The sequence below is a fragment of the Oryzias melastigma genome, linkage group LG15 (assembly GCF_002922805.2).
Source record: "Oryzias melastigma strain HK-1 linkage group LG15, ASM292280v2, whole genome shotgun sequence".
Taxonomy (NCBI): domain Eukaryota; kingdom Metazoa; phylum Chordata; class Actinopteri; order Beloniformes; family Adrianichthyidae; genus Oryzias; species Oryzias melastigma.
In genome coordinates this window covers 6,261,083-6,273,138 of record NC_050526.1, presented here as the reverse complement: position 1 = coordinate 6,273,138, position 12,056 = coordinate 6,261,083, and the positions used below count along the sequence as shown (strand labels likewise).

General features: G+C 36.2%; 1 protein-coding gene across 2 annotated transcripts in view; it reads left to right on the top strand.

Moving 5' to 3' along the window:
- adam12 (ADAM metallopeptidase domain 12) overlaps window positions 1-10,706 on the top strand; it is a 114,240-nt gene extending 103,534 nt beyond the window's left edge. For both annotated transcript variants that reach the window (XM_024298044.2, XM_036215516.1), the window contains exons 21-23: window positions 1,058-1,312; window positions 7,469-7,635; window positions 9,038-10,706. In XM_024298044.2, the coding sequence (XP_024153812.1) occupies window positions 1,058-1,312; window positions 7,469-7,635; window positions 9,038-9,041 (426 nt within the window). In that variant the 3' untranslated portion in view covers window positions 9,042-10,706. The remainder of the gene's footprint in view (window positions 1-1,057; window positions 1,313-7,468; window positions 7,636-9,037) is intronic.
- Window positions 10,707-12,056: the final 1,350 nt, after the last annotated feature.

Genomic DNA, 12,056 nt, shown 5'->3' with positions numbered 1-12,056 from the left:
AAAGAGCCACATGTGGCTCTGGAGCCGCAGGTTGCAGACCCCTGATAAAGCGTACATGTACAGCGTGTAGCGCCTTTTATTCGTCTGAAACTCTTTAATGACTTTCCGCTCTCTGCTAAACAAACACATGAGAGCAAGGTGTGAGGAGGTGGTGCATTATTACACAGAGAGAAATTGTTGCCAGATTGGGCAGTTTTCTTCACAAATTAGGCAGATTTTTGCTGAAATTGGGCTGTTTTTTGTCCAATCTGGCAACACTGCAGACAGGTAGCCACTGTGTGCATGAACTCCATTGGTAAATTCAAGCTCTTTATTGTATTGAAGTAAAATTTCGATAAAAGTATCGATTTCATCCGATACTTCGTCTTGGTATCGATACTATCAATACTCAACCACTTCGACTGTAAGATAGCAGGAAAGAATGTCAACAAAAAGATGATGGGAAAGGGGGGCGGGCTTACTCTGCTCCAATAGTCCCGCCCACAACTCAAAGACAAATTTCTAATGAACTCCTGCCGCTCTGCAGAAACTATGTCCTATATTTTGGCTAAAAACATAATTAAAATATCACTGGGAGCGCTTTAAAATAGATCAAAAGATGATCCGAGTGGGACTTTTTGTTCAGTTGCTTTCCAGTTTGACCTGACGTTGGCATTTTTTTCCAACTTTAAAAAACTTTATGATTAAAGTAAAATTCTTCTTTTGACACATCTGCTGCTTCTTGATGTCTCGCTCTTTTCAGTTTGGCTTCAAGCAGAGATTGATACTTAATAAATCAATATTCCTTTAGTCTCTGAGGTGCATGAAGAGTGAAAGATCTTAGTCAGAATTCTCCTTTTTTGAGTCCGATTTTCAAAAAGAGGCCTGACTCACAGGAGAATCACTTAATCAATATTGGGTAATATGAAGAAATTGACTCAAACTTAGTGTGCAACAGCTGCACCAACATTTTAAATCATCATCTCCTCTTTCAGGAACAGTTATGCAGAATACTCAAGAGGATGCCCAATTCTGGCATATATTAAAAAGATTTTCCTCTCATTTTTTCTCGTTTCAGCCGTCCTTTCTGAGTGCAGAGCCTCTCCTGCCGTCACACACCTTCCACTCCCACAGCCTGCGCAGACTGCCCCTCTACCAGCCGCTGCACATCAGCCAGCCCATGCCCGTGTCTCTGAGCGTGGGCCAGCCCTCTTTGCCTCTCGTCCCGCACCATCACCGTCGAGTCCTGCCCAACCGCACGGCGCCGCCGCCACAGCCGGTGCCGCCTTTTCTCACCCTGCCGCGCCATCAGTCATCATACAGAGTGGAGCAGGTTTGTTCCTACTTTTTTTTTGTTTTTTAGTTGGGTTAAAAAAAAAAAAAAGAGTTCAGTTTTTTACTTTTGGTTTCTAGATTTTTTTTTCCTAAAATGTAAATCTGTTTTTTAATATTTGTTTAACTTTTTTAATTGTTATGATCTTTAAAATATTTTTACGTAGAGTAATTTGCACTTCAGGGCCACCGTACAAACATGTTAAAATCGTAAACCAACAGAAGGTAGTGTACAGAAAGATAAAAAAAATCAATCTTGAGGCCATTGATGCTTTTTTTAAAAAGACAGTAATGCAGAATATGTGCAAATTGTAGTTAATGACCTAAAACTTCCAACCTGGTTGGTCATTTTTAAAGCCTGCGCCGCATCATTGAGCGACTTCACCGTGTTTGGTTTGCTTCTTCCTCAAATATTGACAGTAAAATTAAAGCGGTCTCGCTCGATGCAACCCGACCCCCAGAGGAAGGTGCAGCTTTCTGCTGAGACACTAGATTCTGTCTCCAGCGGCCCCCGGCTGATTTGAGCTTGAGACCCCTGCCTTAGTCCATTCATGTAGCAGCACAGCAGAAAGTGTGGGATTGGAACTGTGGCAGCAGCTGGGAATGCAGCAAACCTGAAGATTCAATCAGTTGTAGTAGAAAAGGTAAAAAAACTGGAGCTTGGAAATGAATGGGTAAACCTTAAATATGAGGAACTATGAGATAAGAACCAGTTTAAAGGCAAAAAATAGAAAATATTCAGATAATACACATCAATCAGAATCATGTATTGTCATTACAATTGTAAATTGTAATGAGATTCGAGTAACTCGAGGCAAACAAAGGACATCAAAAATGAGAGATACTTACAGTCTGCAAAAATGCAATTTATAAATAGAAGAGAGAAACAGTAACAATTACATCAAAAGTCTGAATCACATCAAAAAAGAGCTGAGAACTTCCTGTAGAGCCGTGCTGTCTAAATATTTAATTCCGCTTATTTTTGCTGAAAGAAGCAGGTAATATTATATTTGATTCAAGATGAAGAGCGAGCTCCTCTAAGCCTGGAAGACACAGCTCTACTTAAATCCACAAAAGGTATTTTTTTCTCCACTTGACTTTTTCTGTTTCCCCCTTTTTTTTCTATTTTTGATAACGAAACAGCTTCACTTCATTTGGAGAGGCTGTGAAAATCTTCTTGAGAATTCTGCTTTTGTTGGGCACTTCACTAGTCAATAATGTTTTTAAAAAGCAGGCAACAAAAATGTTTTTAATGTAATGTTGGAACATTTGGTATCGGATTGAATGGTCTCGTTCAATCTCCCAAGCCGACTCATCCCTGTAAAAAGCCATCTAGTGGTTATTCGGTGAACTGCATTCACTTTCTTTTTCGAATTTGCTCCAATCTGGAAGTTTTAGGCTATTTTTTTTATCACAGACCCTTAAAGGCTAACCAAACAGGGAAGTTAGAGGCTGACTCCACCCAAAAGATCATGCAGATCATGACGTGGGACTTAAATGGCTTGACCAATCACAAAAGTCGAATCTAATACCTCGATTCAACCTGTAGGGGGCAGCACACAGACGGTTTTTGACTATATTTTCAAGAATTAAACAAGTTTATTTTAATCTATCAAACATTTGTCAATTATCAACAGACAGCACTTTTAAGCCCCCATTTATAGAGGTCAACAGTCGAAAAAAAAGTAAATTTAGGGTTTGGTTATCCTTTAAAGCACATGTCAAAGTTGAGGCCCGGGGGCCGGATCTGGCCCTCTGTAATTATATCTGGTTTTAAAGTTGTAAAAATTGGCTGTTTTTGCTAGCTTATTGGACTAATTTGGCATTTACAAAGATTTTTTAAGCAATTTTGATATTTAATTAATATTTTAGCTACATGCTAGCTGTTTTGGCTAATTTAGGGTATTTTCAGTTTTTTAAGCCATTTTAGCTATTTTTTCAGCTACATGCTAGATGTTTTGACTAACCTGAGTTTTTTTGTTGTGGTTGTTTTTAGGCTAATTTGGCATTTAGCTAATATTTTAGCTGGCTATTAGCGTCAGTGATTTTAGCTATAAATTTTACCCATCTTCAGCTATCAGCACTAGCATCTTCAGTGGGCAAATTCAGCTTACATCATTCACACTAGCTTTATCGCAGGTAATGCTACATATTTTGTTCATAATTATGTTAAAAAGTTACAGTTTTAAAGACTCAAAAATGTATTTTTAGAGTGTTTAATAAATGTTAATCCTGTTTGGCCCGTGACCTAAAGTATATTTTGGATTTTGGCTCCTTGTGCGATTGAGTATGACACCTCTGCTTTAAAGTGTTCTCAGACTTTTCCAGTTTATCATGTGTGTTTACACTGTTAAAATATTCACCAATTTTCAGCCAATAAAAGCTTTAAAAACCTCTTTTTTCAAATACTAAACCCCATCCCAGTCATAGATTTTCTAATTAATATGTTTGATTTTTAAAATTGTTTTTTTCATGATTATATAAACTTTTACAATTATTTTTGTTCCCTCTCCTAACATTTTTTTATTTTAAATGAGATTATACTCGTCCAATAACAGTAATTTTCAGTTTTTAAGCTCAAAAACATTTTTTTAAACTCATACATTATTAATTTGTGTTCATACTACTCTACAGCTTTTTCCAAAATTAATGTTTTTGTGAAAAGGACTAAAAAATAAACTTTTTTTGCTTTGATTATAACCGCCTGACATACAACAATTTCACTTTAAAATGTTAAAAAAGTGCTACTTTATTTTGAAATCCCCAAATTTCATCCCCATTTTAAAAATATTTCTTTGTGTGTTACAACCATTATATTTGTGATAAATTAATGGCATAACTTGCATCATTTATGATAAAGCCTTGTAGTGGGAGAATAGTACATTTTGAAATACATGCATATTAAATGTGATAGTTCAGTGGATGTTTACACTGAGGATCAGAAAGAAGTTTGCATCATATCTAGCTGCTTGTTGTGTGTCTGCATGCAGCCCCGCAGCCAATCAGCCGCTGCTATTAAAGTCTTTCAAGCGAACATGAACTTCAACTGTTAGCTGCCCATAACAGCCAAACCCGTCTACCTGCTAATGTCCAGCGGGGATTTTTGTTGCGATGAAGCAGTAAGTCAGAAACGCAAGAGGAGGATTGTTCTCGCAGCAAGGGCGCCCAGGACATCAATCCTTAAAGACGGCTCATTGTAATACTTGACTCAGAATCCCGGCTGGTTGTGCCAAAACGTCTTGCTTTTTAAATGCCTTTGCACCGTCTGCACCCCATTAATACCGAGGTGCTCCTGTCGTACCGTGAAAGAAAAACTGCGAGTACAGGATGTTCACAAACAGACAAACGACTACTTATCTTGTTTGGCAGACGGTAAAGACGTTTTAGATACCTGCAGTGTTGAGCAATTATGAAGCAAATAAGCTGTAACCACATTCAGGTCCAGTTTGGAAGACAGCTGCTACACAGCAAGTGAAATCTGTGTCTTTGCTAAATGTAATCTCTCCAGGAACAGAGAATTTGCATTATTGTTGGCAAGGAAACACGCTTTTATTTTCTTTTTTTTTTTCTTTAGTCCTCCTGCTGTAATTTGAAAAGGTGCTTGTACGCCTTAGGTGCTCACATCCAGAGGACCCAATGCTTCATTTTTAATGAAGATGTGTGAGTACCACCAAGACTACAGCGGCAGGCAGGCTGAGGTTTTTCTGCCAAATCATTGCACATTATTGGAATGCAGAAGAGGGTTCATCTCTTTCTATAGATGTTGTGAATTTAGCTCGAGTTATGGATCAAAATAGTGTTCATATTAATATTTTAGTCATCAACATCTTTTATATAAAATAAGTCTTAAAGTATTTTTAGACAATTTTTAGAATTGAATTAAGAAACGCAACTCTAATTATCTAAAAAGGTAATTTGCTTTTTTTTTCCTTCACCATCCCTCCAAGGCTGCATTTGAATGACAGGACAGAGATAGAAGTTGCCCCTGAGGTTTTCTTTTCCTAAAAAAAATAATTTAAAAAGCTGTTTTCAGCGCTTTAGGTTATGTCAGCTGTGTGTGTTTTTACTGAGGTGTGTGCTTATTCTGGTGCATTACCGGTTTGGTTATTTAAGTATGTACACAACATAATCCCACAGTTATGAGAGGCACTTCATGTTATGAGAAGATATGAAGGTAATGAGGGCAAAACATTGTTAAAATTCAAGCTGTACACCCAAAAGTACCACCACCACCTGGGCTGCTTCCGCGGTCGACATTCCTTATTCTGTTTAGTTCCTAATCCTTCAGGTCAAAAGTGCTGCTTCTGTGGCTGCAGTGTGGAGGAGTAGTAAAGGTCTCCTGCCTGCAGGGATCCACACCCACTTATTCCCAGATGCTCTTCGGTGAGGTCTGCCTCACAGTGGGTGTTTCCAGCACATCAAAAACCCTCCTGAGGTTAGGGTGTGAGCAAACCAGGAAAAGTTATAAGAAAAATGCTCTGGTTGCACTTTCTTGAAGGCCCTTCAGGTCTAGAAAGAGCCTCTTTTGAGATGAAAGCACTTTATTAGAGGGAGTATTCTGTTGTTTTTGGAATGTTCTAGCAGCTGAAATATGAAAACATTTCCACAGAGAGGGTTTTTGGGGGTAAAATCCCCATAATGAATGGTGGAATATCATCAGACATTGCTGTATTTAAAAAAGGGGTTGCACTGTGTGTGAGACATTACCTCAGTAGAAAGTAGATTTTAATCACGGTCTCTCCTCCTCGTATGGATTAGTCAAACACAAAGGCGCCCCTTCTAGATAACCTTCCACTTTCACTTCACTTCCACAGTGAAGTGGAGGAGAGTTAAAATGCACCTCATGTTTTCAGGGGGGTCCACAGAAGAACACAGTGCCCTCTGCTGAAACCTTTGAACTTTTCTGCCCAGACAGCTGCTGCATAACCAATCGAAAACAAATTATATAATGTGAAAAGCGGTTTGCATGCTTTTGATGTGTGTTTTTAAAAATAAATGGATTAATTTAACTAATTAATCACAAACCTGGAAAAAATTGATCGCAATAAATCGTGATTAGTTTTTTTGTTACAGTATTTGCCGACCGGGCTGCACGGTGGAGCAGTGGTTGGCGCTCTCGCCTCACAGCGAGAAGGCCCCGGTTCGAATCCCGGCTGGGACCTTTCTGTGTGGAGTTTGTATGTTCTCCCCGTGCATGCGTGGGTTTTCACCGGGGACTCCGGCTTCCTCCCACCGTCCAAAAACATGCTTCATAGGTTAATTGGTGACTCTAAATTGCCCCTAGGTGTGAATGTGAGAGTGAATGTGTGTGTGATTGAGGCCCTGCGACAGACTGGCGACCTGTCCAGGGTGTAGCCCGCCTTCGCCCATCAGTGGCCGGGATAGGCTCCGGCACCCCCGCGACCCCGAAAGGGAAGAAGCGGTCAAGAAGATGGATGGATGGATGGATATTTGCCGACCACTTATTACCTGCCAATAATCACAGTGTGAAATGATACAAAACTGTACATTAAGAGCATTTATTTTTAATTAGTGTTGTTGACAAATTAATTTAATATAATAATCGCGATTAATCACAGTTATTTATTATTTAGTTATTATTATTATTATTTTTTTGGTGCAATATTTGCTGAGCATTTATTATCTCTAAATAATCACAATATGAAATCTCATACAAAACTATACATTTAAAATGTTTATTTTTAATTAGTGCTGTTGACAAATCAATTGAAAAAAATTAAAAAATTGTGATTAATCACAATTTTTTTATTTATTTTTTGGGTGTAATATTTGATGATCACTTACTATCTAAAAAATAATCACAATATGAAATACCACACAAAGTTTTACATTTAGAATGTTTATTTTTAACTGGTGCTGTTAAAAAAACAATTAAAAAGATTAATTGCAATTTTTTTGTTTTTTTGGTGCAGTATTTGATGACCACTTACTATTTGTGAATAACAAAATAAAATCACACACTTAACTGTAAATTTAAAGCTTTTATTTTCAATTAGTGCTTTTGACAAATTGTTTTTAAAAATCAATGTTATGTTAATCAAGCTTTTTGTTTTGGTTAATCCCAATGTTTTAAATCTTTTTGATTGATCGTGCACATTAATGTTCACAGCCCTATTATTTTTATTTTCCTCCACAGGACTTTGATAAACCGAGTCCGCCCCAGAAACCCCTACCTGCTGATCCGCTAAGGAGGGGCACCCCATCGGGTCATGGCGTTGGGAGCCACATTCCCAGGACGGGGGCTCTGCCAATACCAATTCCCACCGTGCCCCGCCCACCTCTCCCTGTCTCTTTGCCTAGCAGGTATTGAGCCCTTCACATAAATACAGTTTTTTTTTTAGTATTTACTAGTTTAACAGATGTACGTTTTAGTTTATTATTTTCAGATTATAAAAACTTACCTTAACCATGAGAAAAAGATGCGTAATTCCTACTAAATAAATATAAAAGGGATATATCTAAGAGGGATGACTTGGTTTAACACTTAAATGTCAGTTAAAAAAACTAGTTTGATACATGTATTAATGTTTTCTGTCTTTATGAGATTTTTAAAATTTTAAGTGTGCGGAAACTGAAAATGGCCTGACCTATTTTTTTTTCTGGTGATAACGAGATCCACCATCTCATTATCACAAGCAAAGGAATTCCCCAAAAACCCAGAACAAACAGGTTCCTTAATAGAACCATGGGCCACTGAGCTTCTCTGCCTGGTGCATTCAATGAGCTCTGGACATTAGATCCGTAGTCGGGCCACTACGTTAATCTGAGTGTATTTCTGTGTGTATTTTATTGTGAAAAATTTGTTATATTTTGAAAATTGACCAGGTTTTCTCATGTGTCTTGGCATAACTTCCTGCAAGATCACTCATGGTTCACTCAAAAAATAGACCAGACAGCGAAAGGATTGATTTCATTTTCTCTTGATAAGAAGATAGTGGATCTCGTTATCAACAGAAAACATTTTTTTTCTCGTGATAAGGAGATAGTGGATCTCTTTATCACAGAAAAACACATGTTTTTTTCTTGTGATAAAGAGATAGTGGATGTCATTATAACGAGAAAAGAAAAATTTCCTTTTGTAGTGATAACGAGATAGTGGATCTCATTATCACAAGAAAACAGATTTCGTTTTTTTGTGAAAACAAGATAGTGGATCTCAGTATCACGAGAAAACAAATTTCCTTTTGTGGTGATAACGAGATAGAGGATCTCATTATCACAAGAAAACAAATTTTGTTTTTTTGTGAAAACAAGATAGTGGATCTCATTATCACAAGAAAACTAATTTCCTTTTGTAGTGATAATGTGATAGAGGATCTCATTATCACAAGAAAACAAATTTCGTTTTTTTATATATAAAAACAAGATATTGGATCTCATTATCACAAGAAAACAATTTTTTCTCACGTTTATCATGTTTTCTCGTGATAAGGAGACAGTAGATGTCATTATCACGAGAAAACAAATGTAATTTCTCGTTTTCATTATCTCAAATGAAATTCAATGTCTTGTTATCACAAAATAACAAATGTTTTCTCTTAATAACAAGATCGTGAATCTCATTCCTTTTCTCGTGATAATGAGATAGTGAATCTCATTATCACAAGAAAACTTTTTTTTTTTTTTTTTTTAAGAAAAGGAAGGCAGCCTGTTTTCGGCTTCCGTAGAATTTTTCTATCTAAATATTTGTTTTCTTTCTAACCAGATAAATTCCTGTTGTTCTTTGGATCTGCGGTGTTGGCCCCACAGACCCCCAAAGACCTACCCGGCCTGCTGAGCTCCAACCCCTCTTTGTTGAGAAGTCCTTATTTTGCACTAATAACTTCAGACTCTGTTGGAACTCACTGAAAGCAGAAAATGTTGGAGAGTTCTTAAAAAACAGTTTCTCAAAGGGGCTAAAATCACACCACGGTGCTACGCCTCTAGAAGGTGCTCTCTTGTCTTCGCTCAGGTACTAAGGAACTATTTATTCAACTATTTAACGTTTGTATTTCCAGTTAGAGTGGGAGGTGCTCTGTATGCTGAGAAATTTTGTTTTGCTTGGGACATTCTTGAAAAGAAGGAAACTTAGTGTCATTTTCAGAATTCTTTTTACAGATTTGTACGGTGATTTTATACATTTTTCTTGTTAAAAATATTGAATTGCATTGTCTTTTCTTTGAACCAATATCCCACTTTAACTGAGATGGACTTGGAATGAGAATAATGGAACCGAAAGGCACTTGTGGCACACTGGGCATTGTTATTTATTTCATTTTAGCAATCTTTTATTGCTTATTATTCCCCTATCCCACTGCTGCTATGGTGCTAAAAGTTCTTTTTTGTACTTTTTCATTTTAACTTTTTAAAAACATGACTCATCTAAAAGCTTGATGGAAATAATTGATCCACATTTTTTATTTATGCTCTTTTATAGACTTGATTTGAGGCTCCTGGCTCATTTTTTCTTTAATGTGCTGTTTTGAGGCACTAGTTGGACACTTTTCAGTGGATTGTCAACATTTCTGACAGAGTAAATCTGTTTGAATGTTTACCATTTTCATTCACTTTGTCAAATTGCAGCTCCAAATGTCCAAGAGGCTAACTTTCTGTTTGTCTGCTAAAGCCTTCCTTTGTGATGCATTGATGGTTTTGTTGTCTGTCTGGATCGTTCTCCTCTGCGACCAGGAAAAGCATGCAGAGCGGCTGTGCTGCTTTTCGTCAAAAAAAGGTGTTTCAGATGAAAAAAGTTTCTTGTCTTATGTGGATTACCCTTTTTAAATGTAACATCTGTACTGTTTCCATTGTCAAAAGTGTAAATATGGTATGCCAGTTATGATTTGATTCTTATTGATTGTTATTATTTTGTTTTGCAAAAGCACAGAAATGTAAGAACTGTTTTTATCCGCAACAAATGGAAAAAACTTGGGATTTTTTGTTCTTTTATTTTAAAAAGTTTCAAAATAACTGTAGACCAAACTTTAAGGTTTCTGGTTAACAGAATCTTTGGAAAAAAATACAAAATAAAAGCCGAATAAAGGTTATTTTATGTTTATGAAAGAGTTTTTTTCATATTTGACTTGGAAAAAGATCAATTTTAGCAACAAATGATAGTAACTTTTGCACATTTTTAATGGATCACAGCTGATGTCTTCAAAATTTGAAGAAAGACACGAATATGACGAGGAATCAGAGACGATGCTCTCATGTTACTGTTGGATTTTATTCTAAATTAGCAAAATAAAAGTAAATAAATAAAGATTTCTTGTGAGTGGAGTCAATGAACTTTTGGAAAAGGACACAAATAAATGTCTTCAACATCAGCAGGTTTGTCCAACACTGCCACCTGTTGGATAACACCAGTCAACACCCTTGGACTTCAATTGCTGCCATAAATAAACGTGTTACATTTGAATATGAACATGGTCAAACATAAAAAAAGCTAATGCCAACATAAAAAATGTGTGGCAAAAATGTTCCTTAAATAATATGTAAAAGAAAAAAGTGGATGGAAATAAAATCTAAAATTAAAGTGTTTTTAATTTGGTTTTCAAGTTTTAAAAACGATAGAAACAAGACTTTTTAAATATCTCTTCACAATTTTTACAATTATTATTTCATTTTTGAATCTATTTTGTATGTATTTAAAATCACAGCCTGCATATTTGAGTACATGAAGTACGGAGAGAAAATAGTATCATTTGATTTGTGTATATGTAATTCTTAATTTTTAGCTCATTAATACATTTTGTGGATAGCTTTATATACCTGTAATTGTGTATCCACATGTCCAAAAATGACAAAATAGACAAAAAAATACAATTTCTTTACAACTTTAAATTACACCAGCTTCAAACTAACTACATGTACAAATCTTTGCAAAGTACGCACCAATCAGATTAATGTGTTAGTGATGTGTTTAAATGCTGCTAGAAAGCTGGGACATCAGAGCGTTCTAATTAGCCGCTTTGACCTCAGATTGTGAATATTATCTGGTGAAAACTTCACATTTTCCCACTTTCTTAAACAAATTCCCAAATAATTAGTATAAAAAAGTCTAAATATGTGTTTTTAAAACACTCAACACTTTTTTTTTAAGTCTTCCAGAACTTTATAGCTCCCTTGAGCCATCCCCCTTCCCCTCCATTATATAGCAAGTTTTATTGAACTTTATTGAAGTGTTGTTCCTATAAAGCAAAAGCACAGAGAGTAGGACTGATTGAGCCACTACACTCTTTTTGTATTATTATCAGGACATATCTGTTTAAGAAAGAGGGAAAATGTCAAGTTTTCACCAGATATTATTCACAAATTCAAAGGGGCTGATAGGAAAACTCAGATGACCCAGCATTCTAGCAGCATTTAAACGCATCACTACACACAAAACTTGGAGGAGTGAAAAGAGTCAGATTTGTGCGTGAATGTGGTTTTGTGTGGAAGCCATTTGTGGGTAATTTTCAAAGATTTGTGTGTGTACTCAGTTTCAAGCTTGTGTATTTACAGTCGTGTGTTTGTAAATAATATTGGGTAATTTGTGCACATGTTTATACACAAGTGTTCAAAATTATAAAGAATCACACTCACAAATTGAATGATACTATTTTCACTCCATAATCACTCCATAAGGAAGTGTCTTCATCAAGTCCCACTTTGATCATCTTTTGATCTATTGTAAAGATGTATGGTGGTCTTAGGAATATAGTTATCCCATTTTTTAGCCACAAAACAAACAAACAAAAAAACTG